This window comes from Drosophila willistoni (genome assembly GCF_018902025.1).
Source record: "Drosophila willistoni isolate 14030-0811.24 chromosome 2L unlocalized genomic scaffold, UCI_dwil_1.1 Seg168, whole genome shotgun sequence".
NCBI lineage: Eukaryota > Metazoa > Arthropoda > Insecta > Diptera > Drosophilidae > Drosophila > Drosophila willistoni.
Window position 1 is genome coordinate 4,451,732 of NW_025814047.1, and position 27,506 is coordinate 4,479,237.

General features: G+C 33.0%; 3 protein-coding genes and 2 long non-coding RNA genes across 8 annotated transcripts; 2 read left to right on the top strand and 3 right to left on the bottom strand.

The window, feature by feature from the left end:
- Nucleotides 1-10,586: 10,586 nt before the first annotated feature.
- Nucleotides 10,587-11,870, bottom strand: LOC111518434. Of its 4 annotated transcripts, XR_006953843.1 has the most exons (4): nucleotides 11,576-11,870; nucleotides 11,383-11,483; nucleotides 11,222-11,334; nucleotides 10,587-11,154 (listed from the first exon to the last, which is right to left on the bottom strand). It is a non-coding gene; the product is annotated as an uncharacterized LOC111518434 (long non-coding RNA). The 4 variants fall into 4 exon arrangements; XR_006953842.1 differs by lacking the exon at nucleotides 11,576-11,870 and having other exon boundaries at nucleotides 11,383-11,552; XR_006953844.1 differs by lacking the exon at nucleotides 11,576-11,870 and having other exon boundaries at nucleotides 11,222-11,314; nucleotides 11,383-11,548.
- A 3,313-nt stretch (nucleotides 11,871-15,183) lies between these two features.
- Nucleotides 15,184-15,723, bottom strand: LOC124459861. The gene is made up of 2 exons (XR_006953841.1): nucleotides 15,630-15,723; nucleotides 15,184-15,525 (listed from the first exon to the last, which is right to left on the bottom strand). It is a non-coding gene; the product is annotated as an uncharacterized LOC124459861 (long non-coding RNA).
- A 1,821-nt stretch (nucleotides 15,724-17,544) lies between these two features.
- LOC6640847 lies at nucleotides 17,545-18,100 on the bottom strand. The gene is made up of 2 exons (XM_002063793.3): nucleotides 17,891-18,100; nucleotides 17,545-17,828 (listed from the first exon to the last, which is right to left on the bottom strand). Exons 1-2 carry the CDS (start codon nucleotides 18,098-18,100, stop codon nucleotides 17,760-17,762), a joined length of 279 nt encoding a protein of 92 aa, XP_002063829.1. The 3' UTR covers nucleotides 17,545-17,759.
- A 5,816-nt stretch (nucleotides 18,101-23,916) lies between these two features.
- On the top strand, nucleotides 23,917-24,656 carry LOC6640848. Its single transcript, XM_002063794.3, has one exon. The coding sequence runs from the start codon at nucleotides 24,023-24,025 to the stop codon at nucleotides 24,593-24,595; it is 573 nt and encodes a 190-aa protein (XP_002063830.1). The 5' UTR covers nucleotides 23,917-24,022; the 3' UTR covers nucleotides 24,596-24,656.
- A 1,353-nt stretch (nucleotides 24,657-26,009) lies between these two features.
- LOC6640849 lies at nucleotides 26,010-26,739 on the top strand. Its single transcript, XM_002063795.3, has one exon. The coding sequence runs from the start codon at nucleotides 26,113-26,115 to the stop codon at nucleotides 26,668-26,670; it is 558 nt and encodes a 185-aa protein (XP_002063831.1). The 5' UTR covers nucleotides 26,010-26,112; the 3' UTR covers nucleotides 26,671-26,739.
- Nucleotides 26,740-27,506: the final 767 nt, after the last annotated feature.

Consider the following 27,506-nt stretch of genomic DNA (forward strand, 5'->3'; position numbering starts at 1 on the left):
AGCAGCAACCGGGGCAGACAAATAGAACGACATGTCCACGCCTCTTCACCCGTTCTTACTGCCCACACTGGAAACGCCATTGCCATCGCCCACACATGCACCATGAATGAATGTTCGACGATGGCAAGTACGTGCGGTTCGCTCCACATCTTGGCCATCCCTTCGCATAATGCCAAAGTGCAGCAAGAATGGCAGCAAGCTCACTGGTAAACAACATAAACTATTTAGTTTGTGAGTCTGTGTGTGTGTGCGTGTGTGTGGGTGTGGGTGGGTGTGGGTGTACTTGCAATGGGCGGCAAGTGGACATGGCTACCATACTCAATTTCTGGTTTCTCATGCTTTCGAAGCTGATACGCCCTAATACGCCATTGTCCAGAGAACGCACCCACACACACACACACACACACGCCCCTCACACACACACACACACCCACACACCCACACACAAACATCCCCAACAATATTTGTATCATAAAATATGGATTAAGTTGTATATGTGTTTCAACTTATCGATGAGCACTTTGCAGTTGCAGTTGCCTCTTGTGCCTTGTGTTGCACTTGTTGCAGATCATTCCATGCCCCCCACTCCCCTGCGCCCTTCTATGTACTATGTTTGACCAGAACTTACTACGCATTAGAAGCAAATGAGACCACTACTAAACTGTTTCAACTCAATCTCTAGTGCTTTATTTCTGCTTTAGACTCATCGAGGACAATTAAGATGCTTTTAAAGTAAGTTAATTCACTTAAATTTGTGTTTTTTTCTGGTAATCGGTAAGTATTTAGTTATTTTTTAAATTGGGTAATTTTTAGTTTTAATTATACATGTTATACATTGTACTTATAGGTAAAAATGTACATTGACTTTTTAGAGAGAACCTATGTACAAACTTAAAAAACTTGTTAAGACCATTCAAAACCATTCAATTTGAAAGAATTGAATTATTGTTTCTTTTTTTAAATCTAAACATTTAACGCCTTGTTTGTTGTTCCTTCCTAGACTAGAATTTGTCTACTGATAAAAGCAATTGGCAATGTTTAAATTTATATTAGAATACTTCTTAGTCTACTTGCTATTGTTTCGTCTGTAAAATGTTGAAAATTTACATATAAATTTTAATGACTTCTCAGTTGACGAGATTTTTTTCCAAGTGACTTAATAGTTAAATCCTCGAAATTTATATCCTATTTAACTAACCCATTTTAAAGCTAGAAAGACTGACAAAATTTGTCCGCTTTTCTCTAGAATTTAATAGATTTATTAAATTACCTTATTAATACTGTAGAATTTGATATTTTTTATTATATATATTTGTTTAAGAATTTAATCCTTTTTAAGTCTAAGAGATTTAAAATTTACTTCGTTGTGACCCAGAGTTTGAGGACATTTTTGATATTTAGTGGTCAGTTGAAAGTTATTTAAAATTAGCTCGAAAGTATGCAGCATTTTTTCTTATAGATATACCTGTCCCTCGCCTCTTATTTTATATCTCTTATTTTATATTTACTTATGTTAAGCGAATCTGTATTAAAATTTAGGCAAAATAAGAGATTACGTATCCATTTTTTTTACAGAGTTTACAGTTAGATACAGGCACATTTTAGCCCTGTTTTAAATCTGCTTGTCAATGCAATTTTAATTTCGACTGATTTTGTCTATTTGAAAATACATACATAGATATGCCGGTTTGAGGTCCAAGATTTTTTGTTGAATGGGACCAAAAACGCACTTGTGTTCTATAAATTTGTATATCAGTTATATTTATATAAAGTTGAACTTGATACTGTGAATATTCTGACTTTGAATAGGCATTGAAATAGATAATCTGAAAATGAAAGAAACCTAAAAAAGTTACTTTAGGATTCTCCGTCAGTTTTATCAAAGTAAAAATAAGTCAGACCAAATTGGACATAGTTATATATGATTTTCTAAGAATTAATTTAATAAAGTATTTGTGTAAATATATATTTTTGAAGAATGTTGAAGTTTTTGAACAACATTAAGCTGGATCCATTGCCGACTGGACGGTATTGCTATCTTTTCAATTTGCCAAGAACGCAGCCCATCGATAATTACCGAAAATATGAGAGCGATGAAATTCAAGAAGAACTCAAGGATTTGGAAATAAAGCGGGAAAGTTATGAAGAAAAATTGGAGAATTTTGAACCCATTTATGATAAGGTAATGCGCAGTGTACGCAGAGTAAAGTTTGGAATCAATACTTTGGAGAAATTCTTAAATGAACCGAAACCCTATAAGATATTATTGAAACCAGATCAATATTATGTAATCGATGATACCCTGGAAAAGGATATTAAACTGATGGTAATGTTTGATGATATCAATTCAAGGAATTGTGACATAGAAGAGGCCATGCGGCTGCATTGTGAAGAGTTGAAGGTTACCTACAAATACATGTTGGAACTGGAATGGGATTTGAGTTGGTTGGACTATCAACTGGAGGTGATTTTCTTCAACAAGCGCTATTTCTGCGAATGCGAACGTAAGAATAAGCAACTCGTTGATGATGCTACCATAGAACCTAGCCGTCCAATCAAAGTGAAGGAATCATCAGAAAGTCAATTGGGGGATAATTGTGACTCAGAGTTTGAGGACATTATACCCATTAATATATATACATCAGGCAATCAAGATCTCGTTAGCGAGAAAGAGTCGGAACTCTATAAGGAGCTCAATGAGTTGGCAAATCAACAGACAGATTTATCTATTCAACAAGTCGATTTGGATGAAGAGTCACTCAGTGAGACTTGCAAAAAAAATCGTAAGAAACTCACAGCATTGATTCAACAAATTGGCCATCTCGAAGTTGCTCACATAATGGCAAGCGATCCTAACTTCTATCATGACAACGAATAACCAATTTCATTTGCTTTGCGAATAAATACATTATACATCCCCCCCAACTCCCCACGTAGAATATTTTTGCTGGTGACACAATTACCATTTTTGATAGGATTTTAAATAAAATGGGGAGCAAAAAAATGAAATCACCCCGAGCTGTGCTTCCCCCCTCCCTTCAGGATTTTTCGCTCTCTATTTACCTACATACTCGATGCTATATATATATGCATTTAAGTCAACTAAATTTCATTGTCTGTGCTCTTTTGCGCTTTCTATCCATCTATATATATGTATATATATCCAGCATTTTATTTGCACTAAAAGTCAATTTATGCAGTTGACTTAATTTGATTTCAACCTTTAAATCACCGAATGCAAATTTCGTTAAAATTGTGTTCTTTTTTCTCATTTTTTTTGTGTAGATAGATAAAAATCTGATTATCCGATTGATTCTCTCTACTCATGGCTGTCAGTGCAGTCAAGGATAGTGATCAAAAGAACTTATATGAAAGGCATTGTAAATGATTAAAGTTGACTTATTGTGTAGGCAAATTGGTAAACAGCTAGCAGAAAATATTGACTTGTGATCGCATCATAAATAGTTTTTTCCTAAATTTTAATTGTTTTTATTTAAGTGTAATTGAGAGTGTCTCAAGGCACAAAATGATATTTTATGCAAAAATTAATACTGATGAATTATATGACAAGTGCTAAGAAACTTACGAGATTTAAACTATTAACTTAAGCCTAAATAATTGAATACAAATATGATGTAATGCCATTCTATGGATTTCTCATTGGGTTAAAGTAACAAATGAACATTTCCCATACTGGATTTCGCCAAAAATGACTTTTGTCATTGAGACACTCAAAATTAGGATTAAGAAAATTTTCAATATCTACTTTAGGATCTCAATTACTTGGTGATCTCAATTACTTGTAATATCCATGGCAGTTATTCTGGTGACCACTCAAATGTCCATGAAACGCTGAGAGTCCGTGAAAAGCAATCAAAAACCACAGGAGGTATCCTAATAACTGGAAGGGTTCAAGAACGGCATGAAGTGTTCAGGAGGTCTGCTATAACAACTTCAGCACTTCGGGAATCATTCTGATGTACAGAAATCAGAACTGGAGAGGTATCCTATAAAGATAGTCTGGGATCAATATGACAAGTCTTCGAGGGACTACAATTAAAGACCCAGGATCGGCCGCGAGAAGTCAGTTATACACAGCTTAAGCCAAAATAAATTGACAATAAATCAATTTAATAAAAGCAATGAAAAATAAATTAGTTGTGCCGAACCTCAGCCTGAAGGTCCTCTCCAATGAAAAAGAATCGCAACAAATTTCTATATTTATGTATATCCTATTTATAGATTGATGACAACTTTTAGAATTTTGATTTTGATTGAATTCTTTTCGAAAACAACTAAAACTAACTTTAGTTATTGTTTTTTCTCTTGAGTAACAGCCAAAGCGATACACCAAAAATGATTAATAATCATGTTTTATTTTAATTACCCAAAACTTGGAAGATGATGGCGGAATCGAGTTAACGAATTTCAGTTCCCACAACATGATTGTATAAAATTATCAAATAGAATGTATATTTGGGAGAACATACGTTCTTTTCCAATGGCCTTGGTCGGTAGGGCTCAGAAGAATGATGGAAACGAACATCCAAGCCATACTAAAGCTGAAAATAAAACATTTGGAGTACTTCATACTTATAAAGCTTGTTTGAGAATCGCGCTACATTTGTTGTATTTATTGATATTCTAATGATTAATGGGTCTTTTTTCATTTCTCTCTTCTATTTTTGTAGCTCTCATCATGTGCCCAGAGGAAAGATAGGAAACTCTTAAATAAATCCATAGCTTTTCTGGATGAGATGGTTTCCTGCTGCCACATTTTTTGTAGCATATAATTATCTAAAATTCATCATAGAGTTACTATAAAAACTAAAAGAGAGAACCGAATTTTCCACTATTTCTGCTTGTTATTGTTAAATTTGAGTATTAAAGCTGTATACAAAAATTCGAGAGATTTTCGTATTATGAGATAAACGTTTGTCGATAAATTCTTGCAGAACTTACGATGTCAACAATTAAAAATATGTTGAAAAAATATTTGCTTTTAATTCGAGTATTTATTGTTTCATCAAATCGACTGTTTGACTGTTATTTCAGCCTTTTATTGTTTCAATTTTCCGAATGGCCTCGACTCGATGAAATTTATTATTTTAAATTTAAATTTTTGCACATTTTTGGCAAAGCAAATATAGTAATCTATTAAATGCAAATTAGAAAAATATATATAAGATTATATACATATATGTGTAACTTAGTTACAGCCAATCACATTGACTTGTGACATTGGACTTGGATGGAGTATAAATAGTCCTTTGACTGGCTTCTGAAACGAATCTAAAAAAATATAAGAAAATATAAGGATTAAAGGGGTTACAAAAATGAAATGTATGAAGTAATTGCCAGTGGATACTTGTTGTTGAATTTGTGGTTTTTAAACAAGAATCTTCGTTTGAAAAGTTATTAAATAGAAATAGAAAAAACTTGTCAATGATTAGATAAATTTACTCCTGTTTCTGAAAATATATGAAGAAAAATGGTTTCCCTTTAATTTGAAGAAAGGAAATGTTAGACAACTGATACAGATGGTTAAGTGACCTATATCCATTTGTTAGTGCTCATCTTAAATGGTATCCATTCAATTTCAATCCAATATGCTTGGCATTACCGAAACTTCTATGCCGAGTTGCTCAGTAATCGTACGTGTGGAAAAGACGTCAGCACTGATTGCTGCATAAATGATTGAGAATGTCTCCTGTCTCCTGCCGCACACACACACACACACGCACACACACACACATGCCTGTCCTGCCATCTCATTCCATTCCATTCCATTCATTTCCTATCAGCATTCTTCCATGGCACTAGGATTTTGCTTGCATATCGATGAAGTCGATGAAAAAAGAAAGAAAGAATAGACGAAAGTCGTTGCATTATATGAAAATTGATGGAAAATGCCAAAATATTTCAAACCAATTTTTTTGTGGCAGTCAGCCAGCCAGCTAGCCAGCCACAAGTCAGTCCATTTGTCCATTAGGCAATGGGATATGTAACACGATTTCAGCCAACAATTTAAATATGCAGCCAAGTGCGGCACTCTCACTTATTTTTAGATGGAACAAGACACAATGGTCGCCGGGAAGGGCCCCAACGACAATGCTGCTGATGATGCTGAGGATGATGTTAATGTTGGGATCGAGCAGGGAGACTCAACCGAAGGGGCAATAAATCACCAAAAAGCGCAACGCAGTGTCAAGTGAAAAAATGCGTAAAAGAGACGAAAGGCAAAAAGGAAATCTCTGAAAGAGAAAAAAACGAAAACAAAAACATAGACGAGTTGTTGTCAAGAGTTTGAGGCGAAAGCGAAAAGCAAATCATTTAATTGAATTATATGAGATAAAATTGCAATTTATTTTCAGCAACAGCAGCAGCAGCAGCAGCATAATATTTGTTCTTTTCTTTTCTTTCGTCATTTCCCGTTGCTGTTGTTGCCAGATTCAGTTGATGTTGCCGTTGGCATAGTTGTCGTTGTCCTTTCCACAATGGCGACAGCAACAGCCGCAAAAAGTTGCCTGCAACGCCAGATTTGTCACGAATGTCCCGTTAAAGCGAAATGCTTATTATTAGCATCGGCGGCATATCTATGCCATCTATCTTCACAGTGCGCCATCTACAAGAAACAGATTCTATCTCTATCTCATCCCTATCCATGCCAATTTTTGAGGGCCATTGTTTGTGTGGAGGGCTTAGATTTTTGTTGCATTTCGGTTGAATGCCTCAGAAAGAGAAAGTTATTGCAATTTAATCGAGTATAAACGAAAAGATTTCCATTGTCCAAACCAGAAGTGAAAGTCCATCTCCTCATTTGTTTAATTTTCTAGACATTAGAAGAACAAGGAAAAAGTAGCCAACAAAATTTGAATAACATTTGTTAGTTTGTTTAATTTTAAAGGGCTTAAGAAAAACTATCACGCTGGCCAAATTTCAGACGAGGCGACATTTTCGAACCCTTTTCTTTTTTCTTGATTGATTCCTAACCATTAGTGTGAAAAAAACCTATACATATATAAATACTAAGAGGTTAAATTTAAAAAGTTAGCAATCAATTTTATCATTTACTTGTATGTCATTCGATTTTGACCCAAACTAGCGGGGTTATACCTTAGGTAATAAAGCTGGTAAACAGAAAAATATCGCTGATTAAAATAATTCTTCACGACTATTATACCTATTGAAGCTAAATGATATAGCCACCCGATCTTTATGAAATCGGTCATTCTCAATAATATTAGGCTAATAAATATAAAATTGTCTGTTTTTGGATTATCACAGTACATTAGAAGGTTTTTGTTAAAAACGATAAGCTAGATGAGTCTCTTAGAAATCATAAAGTAGAATACTAAATGTAAAGACAGAAAGCAAAGACAAATAATATGATTTGCACTTTACATTAGAAATTATATATTTAATAAATACAATTTACTATATGTTTATCTATTAGTCATCCGTTTTATCATCAACAGACTTTGCTTAAGGATCCAGAATAACAATCACTATGCTATGAACTTTAACTTCTTGAACTAGTTAAGAATTACAACTCGTTGAAGCGAAAAAGTTTGCCAAAACATATAATTCATGTAATGCACTTGGCTCACTTAATCACTTAACTCACTTGTTCATCTGACTCACTTGTTCACTTAACTCTCTGACTCCTTTTTTTGGTCTTTACTAATTTTATTGTTGATCGAGTTTCCTGATCTGTTCTTAAACTCTTATGAAAAGAATTTAATAACGCTAATTAAAATTTTGCAACGATTGAGACACATCCCACTTTAGACAGAGCCTTTGGATTCATATTGTCAATTCAATTGTAAGTCAAAAATGAACATGTTGACTTACTAACTGAAGAGAGTCGTTCAATTTTGTTCACCCACTCACAAGCGATTCAACACTACTGAGAATAGGGGATAATGGAAAGGATTGTTGATAAATGAAGTATTTTTATTGCAGATTCCACTACACTTTAAGTTTCTGAAGTTGTTAAGCTTGAAGACTTTGTGTGGTAAACTAATATCTGTAAAGTATTTACTTATTTACAGAAAATACTTTTACCGCATTTACAGCTTCCTGTCTCGATTAAATAGAATTCCAAATGAAATTTAAATAGCAGCAAATTGTCTACCTTGGCACCTGGCTGTCTCCTGGAATTCATATCCTCTGCCATCCAACATATCTCCCTCTCTCTCTCCCCTTCGACCAAAGTATGAACGTCATTCGTAATGCTGTTTCCGCCTTTTTGCTTTGCTTGCCTCATGTTGCTGTGTTGGCATTTCATTTAGCGCCCAACTTCACATTTACCGTGCGACTTTGCCTTCGCTTTCGCCATCGCCTTTTGCTTGCAATTGCCATTTCCGTTTCCTGAAATTTGCCACTCGTTACACACAGAAGAACACAGGAACAACAATAATATGGCATATAGAAACAGAAGCCGCCGATGCCAAAGCCATTTTCCGCCTACCTCCCACACTCGCCTCTATCTTTTCACTGTTTGCTCCGACATTTTCATTTCCATGCTTGGGCGCTTCCCAGCAAATCAATTATTCATCATCATCGATTAAGTAACAGGAGTTTCGCCCCCACCAACACCCATCCGGAGGCATACTCTTGGCCGGTTTTCTGTTTCAGCCTGTCTCATTTTTATTGTTATGATTTTTGCTGTATGTAATGGGCAAAAACCTGAAGGACATACCACTAGGTGGAGGGAAAAGACAATAATGGAGATGGAGATGCCAGTTCGCGAGAGATCTCTTCTTTTAATGACACTCCTCGGCCTGGGCCTTCGGCCAACTAAAAGCAGTGATTCATATGTCGGCATGTGTTATTACATACATATACATATATACATACATACATACATATATATATATGTAGATATGTGAAAGTCATATGTCTAGCAAGTGCCTCCTCTCCCATCCATTTCTTCTACGTACTTATTTTCGCCATTATCCATTAAATATTTATGAAAATTGCTTTTGCTGCAGTTTTATTCACTTTCTTGTTTAACTTTGCATGCGACGACACTTCCTTTTGCCCGTTCTTTTTTCTTTGTGTGTGTGTGTGTTTGGGTTTGCCCCTTGTTTCGGTTCAGTCCTTTGAAAAGGCCAGTAAAACAATAAAGCTTAAGATTTCAATTTCCTCAGGGCTTAAAGCTGCCCCTTGGTCTTAACTTGTACGTATATGCTAACCATATACGATTCTTGACACATAAATCTGTCAAAGACACATACACATATACCTACATATGTGTGTGTGTATATAAATCCAGGCATCCATGTGCGCCTAGATAATCCAAGCATTATGGCAGAAGGAACAAGAATACGTTATAATAAATAAATATGCACATCAATAGCAACGTTTTTAATAGCCAAAGTTAAACGAGCTGAAGATGTTTTCGGTTCAGAAATAAAATATGACCAAATTGATGAGAGTATTCTCAAATACAAGTAATCCAGATGGCTCCAACAGCATCCCCTCCCACTGAGGATCTTTAATGATTAGATGAAAAGGCCCATTTACTTTCTGCTTTAATGGAGATGAAACAAACAATTTTTTGGTAGCACAAACACAATGAGCAGATGCGCCTGTAAAGGTATTCGAAAAACCAGCACATTCAAAGACTCTAAGATTGTAATATTTGTACCACACTTTTAATGCTTTAACTAGTTGAGAATTGCAAAAAAATTACGCAAAAAACACAGACAAATCACACAAATTTAATAGGTTCATCTAATTTAGTAGTCAAATTGTATGTATAATTTATACAAGGTTTTTTGTAATAATTTCAAAAATAGGTCGACTCATTTTTTTTAAGCTTTGCCAATATTTTTTCGGTTTATTTAGTGGCAATTCTCAACTAGTTGTAGCATTCAGGATTTGCTATGGTCATGCAATTCTAAAATTCTTTAGCAAACTCCGTTGATGATAGAACTTGAAAAAGAAATGCTAAATTATATTCTTTTGAAACCTTTAATCATATGAGTGTAATGAGCTAACTATATGCGACAATTTCAAATCTAATCCCAAATAAGATATGAGAATTTCTACTGTTGATCCATTAATTAACTAAGCATATGGAAGAATTTTTATAATTAATAATTTTCAGTCTCATTTTATTTATTCCAGATAGAGGGAAAAATGTCTTACTACCTTTTGCCTCATCAATTTGTCATAAAGCCCGGCTCAAATGTGACATTATAAAAGGACTTTATGTTTATGATACAAGGAGTTTATGTTTGAAGGACTACCGATGCGTCATGACGTGAGCTTGTGATAAAATATTTTATCTACAGGTTATTTAGTGATTTTACTTTTACCTACGTATGTAGGAATATGTAATCATTTAAATAATAATTTTTGTTTTTTATCCTAATTGTTTTAGTTATTTTTTATCCTTCGTTGTCAGATTTGACCTTATTTTTTTAGCTGTTGCTCTTGACTCCTTCATCAATGTGCTTCTGCTTGTTCGTTTGTTGTAGAGGTTTCTTTCCCAGTTTTATACTTTTTTGCCAATTGCTACGAGATACAAATTTGCCAGACTAATTAAGAATTCAAAAATAAATTATAAGACTCCATTCAGTTTGTGCTTTTCCTTTGTTTATAACGATCTAAGTAACGATATAACGATTTAAAGCAATAAGCGTTTGTTTAGAACAAGATTTTGAGTTTTACAATAAAGACTCTTCGATAGAAGCATCGTATTTTAGTTGTTCAAGGACCTAAAAGGCACTAGGAGTTATTAGTAAGTTAGTTCCTTCGAATTTATCAATTATTCGATTATTTCACCTTAGCTCAGCAAAAATATACATACATATGACCAAAAGTTTGATCAATAGTATTTATTTTTTTGTGATTTCAAAAAATGAATATCCATTTCGTAATGCCGTATATCCGTTTTTAGTGACTCCTTTCTGGCAATTATTTTACCTAAACCAGTAAATATATCGGTAATAATGCCTTGTGTTTCATCGGGAAATTGTATATGAACCAATTCATTTCCTAGGATAAGACGACAAAATCCCTCAGTCGTCAGAAGTATATTTTGCCATTCATTGAAATCACTTTCAATCTGATCCAATAGAACAATTGTCCTTTGCCGTTTATCTTTTAATCTTGTCATCAACTGCTTGCTATGTTCAGCCCCTTTATCCATTGTAAAGACCAATTAGTTTATGCTTTAATTAAAAATAAAGTAAGGTTTTTACATTACCGTTTGATAGTTTCATTGTGCCTTGGATTGATGTAAACTCCAGACTCCAGACTCCAGACTGTAGACTCCTTGGATTGATGTAGACTCTATCCACTAGAAGTTATTTTCAAAGCCTTTTTAGATATTAGATTGATTTTTAAAACTTTTGTTTGTTTGCTTACTTTCTCTTCAACTACTAAGCAAAAGTGACAGAAATCGATAAATGAGTTGTCGAAGTCATTTAGGAAACTGAACAACGAGCATTCGGGTTATTGTTATTGACCTTTACATAATTGTCATAGGATTTTAAGGACGAATCAAGGAATCATATAAGTACTTCAAAGGAAGGCATATTTTAGAACCAATAAGGAGTACCTGGTAAACTGTTGAACGAATTTTATGTCACTAGTTTAAGATGTCACTTAAAGATCGATTAGACTTCGATTAATTAGACTTCGATAATAATCAACCTGAAGTTATGAGCCTATTTTCGCTATTTTTGATTGAAAAATAGATAGATTTTTTGCTATGCCTAAAAATATGCTAAGTATTGGACTGAACGAAATGTATCTTGTGTATAGTTTAAGCATTTTTTTACTCGAGTTGAGTCTGCCCGCCTTCTTCCTCAGTCTATTGGGATGAAACTTGGTACTTAAATTTGTTTTTAGACAGCCATTTATAGTTAAAGTACGTTTTATTTGTTATAGGCTGCTGAAATAGAAAGAAACAAAAAGATCATGAGTCATTATTTGGCTGAAAGGGTATATAAAGTTTGTACATAGCGGATGTTACCTTTTTTTGTTAGTTTTTTTAATGATTCTAAGAATTCATATTTTATTAACCATTTAATCTAAAAGAAAATATCAAAAAAGTGTTATACGCTCTTATGTGGTCATATTATATTTATTATATTAAATCCTCTTTTTTTTCATATATTACTTTTCCAATTTTCTCATACCATTCACTGATACTATTTCGATTAATTAAGGCAGTATTTTGTAAGTAAATAACAAAATCTATATCCGCACTCAGTGCCAGTATAATTCCATAGAGCGTTGTCATCATAAGACTGTAATGATCCAAGGCAGTGGACACATCGCAATCAGTTATCTCTAGTTCATTAGGCAACAAAATTGGAATCTTCTTCTGTTCGACTAGAAAACGTTGGACAGCATCTGGCGACTTGAGTTGGGCGTGCAAAACGAGTATATCCCTTTCAACTTCATCCAGTGAACTCCGGTTCTGCTTGAGTTCTTCCGCTAGTAGATAAACTATACACTCACATTGCTTGAATTCGGAATCTAAACGATCCACCAGAATGTTAATGTCACCATCGAAATTGTTAGGGTTATCCATGAATTCACGGATGTCATGAATGGCTCGTATAGCCGGAACAGCGAATTGATGTTTACGATATTGGTTTGAAATTAGTTCGGGGGTTTCTAATATATTTTCCATTTTGAAAACAATTTGAGTAATCGTGTAAAGAATTGTTTAGAATTTGTGTTTAAGGCAAGGGATGCTTTGATTATTATGAGAAAAATTTAATTTTATGTATATCTTATAGACAGATATGATAAAAAGAGAACATTTGAATATAACTTTTCCATTTGAGAGACTTCACATTTTTTGTCATTTTCAGAAGGTTGTTTATCTTGAACCCGATTGACTCTTAGCAGTTATTTGATGAGAAAAAAGTTTAAACTATATATAAAAAAATGATTAATTTAACATAGTCAATGTCATGTTCATTTCTTAATGCAGTTAGTTCTTCCTTCTCTTCCTGAAAATTCAAAATCATATAGATAGTTTTTATTTATTTAGCTCTAGCATACTTTTAGGCTTTTCAAAATGGAATAAAGCAAATGACAACAAAATTAAGAAAACTAAATAGTTTGGATAAATCTTTGCCCACAAATCCAAATTTGCCAGAACAACCAAAGGGCCAATGAAAGGTTTACTTCATGTGCTTTTATGTAACTCTCAGTGGGCACTTTGCTTCAATTGCACGCTTCAGACCTTTAAATATCAATTAGACTATAAAAATACCCTGTAGAAAACAAAGCCAGAGCATTTTGGGTGAATTAAGTTAGACCACCCCTCCAAAAAAAAACAAATAACTCTGTTCATTAGTTGGCATGTTCGTGTGGTGCAAACATTTTCTGGTGCTTACATCATTTGGCAGGGTTTACAAGGCAAAAGTCTAAGGAGCACTATGGGAGAAATGCTTCTTTTATTGAACTTACTAATTGTTAAGCAATACTTTTATAATAAATATATAAAAATTATTTAATCTCAGCATTTTACTTGCTGGCCATAGTGAAATGCAGAAAAATATAAGGAAATTACGAAACTCGAAGTTGAAAATATGCATTAAAGACGCTTAAATGGGCGAATAACCCATAAAATCTATATAAATACATGGTTCTAGTCTCTAGCTACATTCGTTCTCTGCCTTGATCTTTGTACTTCTTACAATGCTTCTTTCTTTCAAGATTTCTAACGATTCGTCGTAAACTATTTAAATATTAAGGTTATATCCCTCGGTAATGCCATCATCTAATAGGGTCTACTCACTAGTTCGGCTAGAGCAAAAGATGGTAAAAATATTTTTCCAACAAGTCCAGGGGACTCTCGAGCGTGGAGAAGATTAAAACATATGACCTCCTCTAGTCAGGGCTCGACCTTAGACTGTGAACAAAGGATTAAAGCTTTTTAAGCTTTTTGCTAAGAACTTGAGAAATTATTTAGGGAATTGGTTTAGCGACTATTTGGTCATGGTATGAATGAAATATTTAACTTTAACTTACGTTAGACTAGGCGCCAATAAGCTCTTTTTAAAAGAAAGGACGACCTCAAGCATTTTGCGGAGATTGTTTTACAAACCTCTTTTCCTTTTCTAGCGCAAATGATTTTGCTCAAATTGTCTATCCTGTTTAGTTTATTTCTTCATTTTTACTCTAAGATTGCTTGTTTTATTCATTAAAGTCTTCGTTTAATTTACTAATTGTAGATCAGTTCTCAGGCATCAAATGAATCTGTTATAAGATCTTAATCTTATTTTTATCAATAACTTAAAATGTGTCTATAAATTGGTCTAACTTACCCATAGTGCACAGGTGAAGATGAACGTGTATCAGGAATAACTGCCACTACATACCTATTAAAGCGAAAACACTTTTTCTTTTACCGTCAAAGTACAATATAAATTTATCAGTTTTTAAAGACAGCGAGAGAGGAAGAAAGACAGGTTGGAGTTGTGGAAAATTGAACATCATAAATTTTGCTTGAGGATTTGTGTGTGCGTTTGGTTTGGTTTCGTTTTTTTCCTTTTATTTTTGAGTAAGGATACTTAATAAATTCGCATCATTTTCTCATTTCATACACTCACACTTGCGCACTCAGTTAGCCTCCTTCTTTGACGTTCCTGGTTCCTGTTCCTGTTTGCTTGGCCCAAATTACCTGTCATTTCGAAATTATGATACCGAGGAATTGCTGCTGGTGGTTGCCCCTCCTGTCACCTGTCTCCCATCTCCTTGGTATTGATGTTACTTTCCGCCATACGTTGGGAAATTTTTTTTATGTTTATGACCGAAGCCTGAACGAAGAGCCTGCTAATTTTATTTTCTTGCCTCGGGTAAAAAAGCAAAAAAAAAGGAAAAAATATGTTTCCACATATCTCAAACTAATGCCACGACACGAGAATGTAAAACCTTATGCGTATTTCCCGATTGTAATCTGTAAGCGTAATGTTTAATAACAGTTGAGATACTTTCGTGGAGGAAGAGCCCTGAATGCGGATGCGGATGTTTTCGGCGGGATGGGGGCTTGGCGTTCAACTAATGTCCTGGGGGAATCCTCCTTAAGGCCGCCTGAACTGAAATGTTGTTTTCTTTTTCTTTCTCGTTCTCGTTCGTTTGCTTGTTTCGAAATGACATGACAGCTTGATGAGATGCCGTTGAAGTGGACATTTTCACAAGGTGCCAAAAGTGACATGTGTGTAAGACTCTGGGTTGGTTGACGGGAAGACGTTAATGTGTGTGTGTGTGTGTGTGTGTGTGTGTGAGTGTGTGTGCGACACATTCGGCAAAAAGGCCTGACAGTTAATGTCCTGATTTACCAAGTGGATTGCCAAATGATGTAGGCAAAGGTCAACAAGGCAGCTGGTTAGCTTGCATGGCCTCTGTGGCATGGGCGTGGCCAATAATCATCACCTTCAAAGAAATTCATTTCAACAAATTTGTAGCTAGTCCTTGGAATCCTCTAAAAATTAATGTCGACACCTGTATAACTGCTGAACATATGTTAGGTCTTTTACTTGACACCTATAAATAAAAGGACATTAAATGAGTTGACCTTATATAATGATGAAACTGCAAATTTGTTTGGTCTGAAGAAATTATTGATCCCAGAGTAATATGAACCTTACAATTTTAACAGAATTGTCAAATTGTTGCTTATTTCATTAATTTCAATATATACACAATTTCTTAATGTTTAAAACTGTATGAATAAATACCATTTTTGTTCTTATCAAATCATAAATATTGTGACAGATGACATTTGCTCTAAATAGTAATGACACGATTAATCATATAATCGATTATAATTAAACTGTATCGAATAATTTTCGATTTAGTCTTTACTAGATTGTTTTTTTTTACTTCTTACTTTCTTTGTACTTATGTCAAGGTCCGCGTTTGCTTTTTGTTATGGTTATCAAATAAAGTTAAGTATAATTTTTGAGCTACTAAGTTTCGTTTTGTACTTCTTAAATATATTAAGATTTAAACCAAATTTTAAAATTTCGTTTGATCACTCAATAATTTGTATGCTTTTTCGATAACCATTTATGTAATTCAATTCGATTATAATCGATTAATATATTTTTGCCATCACTATTGATAATTAATTAGCTTTACCATGATTAGTAAAATACTTCAAATTAGATAAAAGATGCACATACATATATTAAAGGAAACTAATTTTAAAACATTTGATTAATTGAAAATCAAAACTGAGTTGGGGTCAATAATTCTTATGATTTTAAACTATAGGATAAACATAAGTAGGTTGTCTGTATACATATGTAGCTATTTCACTACTATAATGGCCATAGAATATATATACAACTCTAAAAGTAATTGGTAATTCAAACTAGTTGAAATTTTAGAAATTGTAAAGCTATCATTTGATTATCGAAGGAGAATTTCAACATATGTACATACATACATTTCCAAATATTATACGTATTATTTACGTACAATCCTTAAAAATTAATGAATCATAGGAATTTTTCACCAGAGCTTTCTGTAAAAAAACAAGCAAACATATTTCCTGATAATTATTTTTGGCATACATCTAATAAAACCAAATTTTAAAATGATTTCTGAAATTGTATACTCAAAAACAAAAAACAAAACAAAAATTCAGAGAGAATTACATCTGACAACGTAAAAAGAATGCAGAGATGACTAGCTTTGACTTGAAAATGACAGCCAAAAAAAAAACAAACAAGAAAAATCACAATTTCTTCGATTCAAAACAGATTGCAACACTGTGGAACAAAATTGAAAATGGAGGGCTTAAAATATTTTAAATATATGAATAAACATACATAACTGTTAAATATTAATATGCTTATATAAATGATCACTATTAATGTCAGCTTAATAAATACTTAAGTCTAGTTTATTTTGTTTTTCGATGAACATTTAATTTTTATTTTCATCTGGAATACGAAAAAATTCCTACATATTTACAACTTTTGAAATGATTAAATATTTAATTATTTTTGCCTGAGTTTCTCAACAAAAAAAGTCCATGCATTTTGCTTTCAATGCTGACAATTAAAAAAAACAAAAGGGTTTTCATTTTACTTGCCAAAACCTGAATAAAAATTATGTAAATAATTAAGATATTAATTCACAAAGTAGAAAATTATATATAAAATATATAAAGTTAGCATCGAATAACTTTTAAATGCGATTTAAAAATGCGAAAAGAGCAATATTTATACACATTTTTTAAATCTAGCTATAATATTTTTGAATACATAATAGGTACACGAAAAAAAAAAATAAAGAATTCATCGACAACAGTTTCTATTCACATTTTTTTACAGTATTTAAACATTAAATCACACAAAAACGGATATAAACAACTCATCCATTGCAGTTTCAATATTTAAATGTTTTCATATTTTTTGAACACAATAAAAAACATTTTAGATAGTATTTTTCTTAATACAAAATTTAGTTTATTAAGAAAGTTTTATTTATCAAACATTACATAAATATAAACAAATTCCAAAGAAAATTGCATTAATTCAGCTAATCCTTTTCTTGAGTGTTTTTTTATAAGTTTCAAAAAAAGTTTGGTCGAGTTTTCTTAGTAAAGATCTTTAGAAAAATTGGTTTCCACTTAAACACTATACACTTTTTAATAATTTCTCACCACTGTGCACGTTGAAAAGAAATTTTCAACAGATTTGTTAATTAGCAAATTGATTTATTCTTAAAGGGAAAAAACTTATGCACATAAATAATATAATAATAGTTCACTTGACGGAGCTGGTGAAATTTTTCTCATTACTCAAACAGTGATTGCAAATGGTGCAGAAGATTTGCTGAAATATATATACATTCGTATATATAGACTGAGAAATATGTGTAGATCTATCCTACTTACAGGCAGGGATGAACGCGAATGACAGCCGCTAGCCTGGGAGGAGCCGGTGCATTCGAAGTGACGTAACCACGATTTGATGACATTCGTGGGCGGAATCTGATAAATGCTAAACTGTTTCTTGAACAATCTTTGGGCGGTGCTGATGGAATCATTGCTCCTATAATAGGCACGTATGATAAAGGCCCGATGCACACCCGTCCACTGATCCATTGCGACTGACGCCACCGATAGAGTGCACCACTGCACCACCGCGTGGTGCGATGTACAGTTTTTACATGCCAACGTTTCCGGCCCATAATTGACATAAAAAAATTCCCCAAAAACTATCCGTTCACAAAATATTAAAAAATTAAATTACATATTTCACGAAAATCTAATTGGCCATGTATCTACATAGACATATACAAACATACATATATATAAAAAAGAGATATATAATTGTATCTATATGACATTTTTTTTCTAAAATTATCTCACACACGAATGACGTGCCGTATGAGCAATGTGAAATTATTTTGAAATGAGTAATTTTTTGGATTTGGATGTGGAAAAGCATTGACACTATTTGCCTGTGTTGAATTCAAGTGCAAATTGCTACCAAGCAACCCTCTTGGCCATCAATCAATCAAACTGAATCAGCCATCATCATCATCATCACACTAAAGAAGTGTTTAGCCATCAAGTGGGCGTGGTCACATCTTGAGTAAAAGAAGTCTGCCGTAAGGACGTGTATATATAATACAAAATCAACAACTTGAACTCATTTAAAGTTTTCTACAAGTTAAATCCGCTTTGCGAGTTGACCATCATGTCTCTGAGTAAGTGTAGTTGGCATTGCCCAAGTCTTTAAGCGATTTTGTTGTCGCCATTGTGTGTGTGTGTGTGTGTGTACTAGATATACTCTTTGCAAAGCAAACTATGCAATTTAGAGTCAATGCACTTTGTCATTGAAATTAACCAAAACAAAAAAACAAAAATAATCTTTGCCACTTGAATGCAAATAAAAATGCGAAAATTTATGCTTGCTTTTAATAATTTTATATTTAATTTCAAGATCATTTACTTTATGTAGATTAAAATGATTCTTTGATTGTTCAAAACAAATATATAACACATATTCATGACCTTGAAGTACCTGTGATTATTAGTCCCAATTTATAATGAAGTGAAGGGATATATAAGTAAAATTAAAATATATGTGTGCTGTCTCTATGAAATAATTCAGTTTAAATTTATTTAAATTTTCCAAAATACAAATGACATTCGTATTTAATTTTGCACGGCAAACACATTTCAAAATTTATACACTATTTTTCTTTTATGTTTTAGACGGTCATTAACTTTTGGCTTTAATTTTTTCAACGAAATTTTTATTGACCTTCTTGTATATGTAAGTACTGACAAATTATCTATTTGTGTCTTGGCATTTAGGTCAAATAAAACACGAAAACATAAAAATGGAATGAAATGTAATTATTAATATTTATTACAATATAAAAGGAATAGACTCTAGAGTCAGTATTAGGGTAATGTTAGTTTTTAGTTATTGGCATTATAAGTTTAGTTTAATGCTTACTTTTTTTTACTTACTAATAGAGATTCCAAACAGCATCACTCATACGACATGTTGAGCATGAAACTAGCCACATCGGCAGTCTAAGAGCTTTTTGATTGAAACTTGGTATTTTTGTTTTTAAATAGATAGTTCATTTAATTCCTTGTTTGTTTATTTTAGGTAGTAGAAAAATATAATAAAAATAAAGTGATTTCATTTCATAGTTCAAGAGATTTATTTCTAATTATAAATTATACCGAGAGTGACGGAAACTTATTTCTAGGAGGTTATACCAATTTCTGTAGTGCATCAAATAAATGTGAAACTATTTATATCGGGCATCAATATATACTTTTCGATCAGCATCTATACAGAATACTTGTCGCGCTTTTTCTTCTTACCTGTTCAGAAGTTGCTGAAAAATATCTAAACATTTGAACAAACAAAAGCTTAAAAAGTCAATTTAGATTTAATGTCTTTCTTTAAGAAACAACCACAATATATAGAAGCTCATCAATTATATGATTGATCTATTATACTATTGATAGCCAAAAAGGAGTTGAATCTAACTGCGAATAATATCTTAAAAAAGAGAAGAGATTAGAATATTATTAGGGGTTAGCTATATAGGTAAGAAGTGTTCTAAATATACTAAAAAAAAATATTACAGATACGACATGTTGTGAATTCCACTTAATTATAACATGTGCGGAATGGACCCCATGTCAGCATGAGTGGCAAGAAAGAACGGAGCAAATACAGCAAGAAGGTGAAACATACGAACACGAGAGACGAGCTCGTTTCGATTTTGATAAAAGAAGACGGACAATCAAGAAAGACGACGATCAAAGCACCCAATTTTCCATTGACCTAAGTTTTGCTCTAATCTATTCACTAAACCGTGTCAAAATCTAATTCTAAACCTATCTAAACGAAAACAAATTAAATTCCTACAGATATCAATAAGAACGATTTACTTTGGCAAACTTAACGCTAAGGAAAAAAAATTTTAATATTAGGTAAAAAGTAATATGTAAGAAGTAAGAATTCATATGGTAATCTATTGAGTATCAATTTATATATATTTTAAGTATGATTTTAATATAAATTTCAATATATTTTTATAATATTGCTGTAGCAAAATGTATTTTTGTGTTCCGAAACCTTTTGTAAAGGGCATTCAAAATTTGTTTTAGTGAAAGTGAGAACTTTTGTGTGTTTGGCTTTTTCTTTCGTTTCGCCATTTTACTGGACCATCGAGCACGTAACTGCAATACAATGCGCGACGGCCGTTGTATAGATAGATAGATAGTTATACATAGATACATTTATATAGTTGCCATTGTTGTAGTTGTTGTTGTTGTTGTTGCTGTTGTTGCAAGTTAGCAAATGTTGCTGTCGCTTTGCCCCTTATACAGTTAGCCATGCAGTCAACCGAGCACCCAGTCACCCATCCATCCATCCATCTATCGAACCTCCTTCTGCCAGACCCCAAATCCACTTCTATATCTCTGTCTCTGTGTGTGTTGCTGGTCCTTCGTTTCTTTTTGCTGTCTCTGCTTGTCATTTTGACACCTTCATTTGCTTTGCACAGTCAGCTCCAGTCAGGAGGCACTGATTCGGGTTGCTTTCGTAATTTTTTTTTCAATTCCTCTTTTTTGTCTTTCTTTTTATTCATTTTTATTTTTTTTTTTGTCCGTTGGTCAAGACAGGAATGTAATTTCTTTTATTTCGCTTTTTGTAAAAAATTTGCTCCTGTGGTTTTTCATTAGGCCTATAAGTTACAATTGTACCCTGCAATTTCTCTATTATTATTTAGAAATATTTGTGGAACTGACATACAATTTGAGGACACTGCTTGGCCTAATTTTCTATAGCTTTTCCATCCATAGAGGATAAATTTTAAGGTTAAAGTAAATTATTAAGTTATATAGTTTTGTCTCTTCAGATAAGGCAAGGATTGCTGATATGATTTGGAAGGCTCGACAAGGAAGGACGTGTCTTTGCTGATGATTCTACAGGTTTTATATAAGTTTAAGTCTTTATGTATCCATTTGAAAACCTTAATAGGTTATGTTTCATATTGAATTTCTTATAATTTCGTACATATTTATAAACTTTGTGGGTTGTATTCTGTTTCATAATATTTTCCCACTCTAAGAAACGATCACAAATAAATGATTCATTGAGATCTAATCAAGTGTGTTTGTTTCTTTGTCTTAAATTTGTTTTATTTTTTTTGGCAATTAGTTCAATGCTAAACAAGGAAGTATATTTGTTAACTATTGATTCAATCTATAGAACATGTCCCCATTTTGTAATCTTTTTAGTTACCTAAGCTAAGATTAGAAAGCAAAAAGTCGTAACAAACTATCACTATCAGCATATTAATTTGTTACTTATCGGCTTTAACATACATAATTGATTGAATAAAAAAATAAAATGTGTATTTTATAAAAAAGGTATCATTGAATTTTATTGAATATTAAAAATGAAATGTTATTGTCAAATTTAAAATAATTACAAAACAATCTACTAAAGAGCGAAGCATCTTAAATACTTTATATATTTAGAGATTCTCTTTCTCCAAATGTTAATGAAACATTTTTAAAATTTTGAAAGCAATCAACGCTGATAGATTACTTTATTATAAAGTAAATTTTCTATAAATATAGTATTTAATAAATTTTTTTGCCACATAAAACTTACCTCTATTTGTTCATAACATATTTTCTTTCATTTCAAAATATTTTAAACAATCACACACTGAACTAACAAACTTATTGAACCCATAAGCCCTTCAAGATTTAATGGTGTTGCAACAAAAAGCAAAAACCGAATCAAAAAATCACACAAAAAAAGGTTGAAATGGGGGGAAAAAAGCAACAATGGGAAGACAAATGATCCAATGACTGTCTGACTGCACTTTTTCGCTAGTCCAGAATTCAGGACTCTCCATTTACAGAGAAGAGAATCAAAATGTATCGGGGTTATATGGGTTTTTCATCTTCTTTTTTCCTTTTTGTTTGGTTTAGTCGGACGATGCTGTCTCAATCCTTGGTAAGTGAACATTTTTGTATGTAAAGTTAGTGGATTTTGTTCCCCCTACTTTTCTGTTGCTGTTGCTGTCGATGTAACGTCAAAGTAGGTCAAGACTTCAGTGTTTATCTTTGAGCACATAAATGAGGAGGGTGGATAGGAGAATCTAAGACCTGAAGGTGGTCATTTAAGGCGGCCATATGTAATACATATATTAAATTCTTCAAGTATTCGTGAAACATGCTAGAATAATCAGACAGAGAGAGGGAGAGTGGGAGTGAGAGACTGAGATTGAGAAAGAGAAAAGTTTGTATTGTATTACATACATTTTGCATGTGGCAAAATGCTCCAAAAGTGGGTCCAAATGTGGGAGGCAAGGGGGGAGTTCATGGTGACTGGGATTGGCGCTTGTGCCGGACGTTTTCATAAACGATTCACTTTCCGGCAGCGCCGCAGATAAATACAAACGCACACTCCCTCACACACACACACACACACATACACACTCAGATACACATATGTGCAATGGGAATTTCAAGGAGTTGTGCTCCCCATTGCTTCTGGCTGTAAGTCTAGGGAAACAGGATGGCAAGCTCTCGGCAGATGCAGCGCAACGGAAGCGGATGCAGGAAGAGGGAAGCGAGTCAGAGGGAGAATGATGACGACAACCACGACGGCGAGGACTAGTATGAGAGAAGTAGCGGCAGTGGGAGGATAAAGGACTAAGACACCAGCTTGGCACGCGCGGATACAAGGCGTTGATAGCGGCAGCTTATCAGTTTCGCCCAGCATCGAAACAGAAGCAGAGTATTTGGAGAAGCAGCCAAAAAGATGGAGCATATTTGAGTGCCACCATCTCTATACCATCTAGCCATCCGGTTGCTGTGGCATACATTGCGTGCCGGGCATTAAAGGCGCATTAGGATTTTGTGGCATGGAATGTGGTTTCTTCTGCGGAACGAAGTCAAGTGAAAGTTAGCAACAGTTCGGGTGATGGCACTTGGAACTATTCAGTAGGGAAACGTTGAAACTAACTTTATTCCTTATACAATATTAACACTTCAAACACTCTTATTTAATATTCAATTTACTTTTACTTCTCGATCTCAGTCCCAAGGCGTGAAGATAATCTGAGAGTCTTTAATTTGTTTACTTGGTCAAAGCAGATGAGTTGAAAAATAATTCATAATTAGTAATTTAATATTTAAGCCACATGTGATTGCAAGTTAAATTTAATTTGTTATTGCCAGAATGATTTATCAAGAAGCTATTAAACTATTAGGCTTTCTTTCGAATCCTTTATATACGTTTAAGTTAAAACATAGCACAAAAAATCAAAATTTGACCCAAGTACCGTAATTGAGTTTATCACATTTTCACTTAAATTTTACCATCTGCTTACATTAGTTTGAGATTTTTGTTATTCCTGATAATAATCGAAGCATTCATTGAATCAAACATAAGCAACTCTCACATAGAGCACAAAAGTATATTTTGTTAAAATATCATTTAAAATTGCTAAAAAAAATTCTTTGAAAATGGCAACCTCTAGTCTTCTACCTATCGATTTAATTTCTAATAAATATCGAGTTGATCCCGTTGTTGTGCCCAATATTCAGCGCATCGATAATATACGTGAATTCTTGGAGGATTCAAATATATTTAATGGCGATATTAATCCTCTGGTAGAGCGTCTAGATTCAGAGTATAAGCAGTGTTATTCCATAGTTCAGCTACTAAAAGAAGAAGTCATCGAACAGAATGTTTTACTGGATCAAGTTAAGAAGAGCATGCTCGAATTGCAGGATCAAGTCAAGATGTCAGATGCTGGCCAACGTTTTCTAGTTGATCGTGAAAAGATTCTAGTTCAGTTCTCGGATGAGACGGAGATAACTGAATGTAATGTGCCAACTGCTTTGGAATTGTATAGTCTTAAGATGGGAAAGCTATATGTAAAAATACTATCACTGGACACAGATATTGATTTTGTAACCTACTTACGAAACGTTTCCTTGATCAATAGAGATTATGTTAAGAATTGGTATAACAAGGCAGAAGGACAGAACGAGAATGTTAATACTTTAAAGAATAATTCAGAAAATTCCACATAATGAGAGATATGACATTTAATTGTGCTATCTTATCTTAAAGAATAAAGAGTTATCCTGCCAATTTGATCATGTTTTGATTGTTAAAAGAAGTCATCGAACAGAAGTGATTTGAAGCTAAATTTTTCTCGGGCTGAAATTTATGCTTATGTAACCTACTGACACTTTTTAATATAATTTTATACATATATATTTCTTAACCCTCTAATGCTCGTGAGTTTTTTATCGATTGTCATAAAATTATGTAACAAACAATGAACACAAACTATTTTGAAAAATTTGAATTTCATTAAAGTTGGGAATAAACAAATGAAACTTTTTAACATAAATTAACTTCAAAATGGTTTAAAAAATGGTCAGTATCAATGATTTTATAAAGTATCGATATGTGTCTTGAGACATTCTTGGGCATTAGAGGGTTAACTTATTTTAAAAGCTAACAAAAAACAAATCCTTTGAAATGTATTTCGAAAATGCGATTACGATATGTTCATCTAATATTAAGTACCCTAATCGATAAAAATTGGTTATTAAGCAATTCCAAAACGAACTAAATTTGTATCTTAAAACCAAATACCTATATTCAAAAATAAACTGACTTGTTCACATTTCACGTAAAACTATGTAAACTATTGTTAAACTACAAATAATATTTAAGTAGCTTAAACTTTAACAAATTGTGATATAATTATTGGATCGGAAAAATACAATTCTTCCTGTACTTATCTGCATGTTTTATTTGTGATTAGCTTTTTGTGAATTCTGACTATTAATTACTAATTTGAAAATATGATTCGAAATTAACTAGAAAGTTAATGGCTTTCAGCTAATCTCATATGGCGGATTTTTGATTTCACATCTTTTCAACCATATAAAGTTTATCGATAAATTCAAAAAAAGATACCTGTAAAACTACTTAAAGGCAGATTTTTTTGAGAAATAATTTGATAAAATCTCTTCTATAACTACTTCACTTCAGATAGTCTAAGAGATAATACATACTTAATACTGATATCATATTTTTAAGCAATTTTAGAAGCTCTCGTTATATGTATAGGAATATGTATAGGAATAAATTTGAATAAATTAAAATACGGCCATCTTGGTCTACTATTGTGTATTACACATATTTTTACGAAAAGGTTTTGCATAGGTTTTAATGAAACTATCTAATTGTATCCTAAGTGAAGACCTCATAGAGATGAGCCTTGGATAATAACCAAATTAGACAGTTATTGGGTCATTAAGTCGCCCAAACTAGGCTCTTAATTGAATGGCAATTGGGAGTTGCTAACCAAATAACTTATTTAATTTTCAACCATTTTGTTACACAGGAAATTCCCAAAAACAAAAAATGTCTCACAGAGTGGGCTTGGAAATAGCCTTCGTCTTTGTTTGAACTAACTAGTATCCCAGTATACTTATTATTGTAAAACATTGTCATTGTCTGGATACTAAGTTTTAGAATAACTTAATTTATTTATTAGAAATTGTACGGAATTTTTTTCACAGCCCGCAAAATGGCAGACCCTTCTTTTTTTTATACTCCGGAACTTATTTCAAACAAAAATCGCGATGTACCGATTCCGCTTCCCGATGTCAAACGTATTGAATATGTCGATGAATTTATGTCGAATCCTGACAACTACTCCGGGGATATAAAAGCTCTGACCGATCGTCTGGTTGAAAAGGTCAATGAGTGCGAGCATTCGGTTAATCTATTGCGCAATGAGATACTTCAAAAATGTGCAGCACTTAGTCAGTTGAAAAAGGATTTGCTGGAGTTGCAGTGCCAATTGCGGTTACCCGATGCCAAGGAACGTTTTGTCGACAAAGATGAGAAAGTTGTTGTCAAATTCCTGGATGAAGAGACCTCTTATGAATACGATATGGATACTGCTTTGAATAATTTTAGTGTTAAGATGTCGTTGCTGTACGCGGAAATCATTGTCACGCAAAATGATATTGATGTAGTGGAACATTTTAAGAATATTGCAATGGCCAATTGCACTAATGTCATCGATTGGTTCGAGAGCAATCAGCGATCCGAGGAAGTTAATCAAAGCACATCATGCTAATGCAATCCAAGTAATAAGAGAAAATTGTTATCATGTTACTGTAAATCATTAAATTGTATTTAATGACAATCTGTGTTTTTCTTTTTTGTTTTTAACAGTTAATTTTAGGGTTCCTGAAAGTATGCTAAGAAGAACCAATCAAGGTGTTAGCCAAATAGAATTTAAAAGGAGAATAGCAGAATTTTTAAAAAAAACGTATGAAGCTATAGAAGAAAGTGTAGGGCATAAAAATTGCCAAAGATGTCATCTGGTGATACACAGAGTACTGTTAGTCTTCCTTAAAGGTAATCAAATTTCGAAAATTTATTGAAATATTAGAATGAGATGCTTAGTTTGTTATGGGCGAAGCTCTTGCAATAATTTTCACGATGGTAAAGGATAATCACAAAAAGAAGTCGCTTTTATAATGTTTTTTGACTTTATTAATTATTTATTTAGTTGTAATTCTCAACTAGTTTTAGCGTTGAAGGTATGGTTTGGTAACTTTCGAGTGTGGAATATTTCAGCAAAGTCTGCAGATGAAAAACCTTCGTGTTTCTTTAAATATCTATACACAAAACCAGTTTACGTAAATAATCTAGTTCAGAAGAGACCTTAACCCGATATAAAATTCGAATTTTCAAGGAGGTCTAAATGTGGACAAATAAAAAACATTTAAATTTCATTAACAATAACGTCTTTTCCCGTTGTATGAAAGAATTTGGTTTTTATTTATTAAGCACTGCTGAGTCATATACAAATTTTCCTAAAAGGAATGTGATGCATTACATAAAGGAGGAAAATATATTTATACAGAAGAGTAAAAATTGCATTGCAGGGCCACTTAAACGACAAAG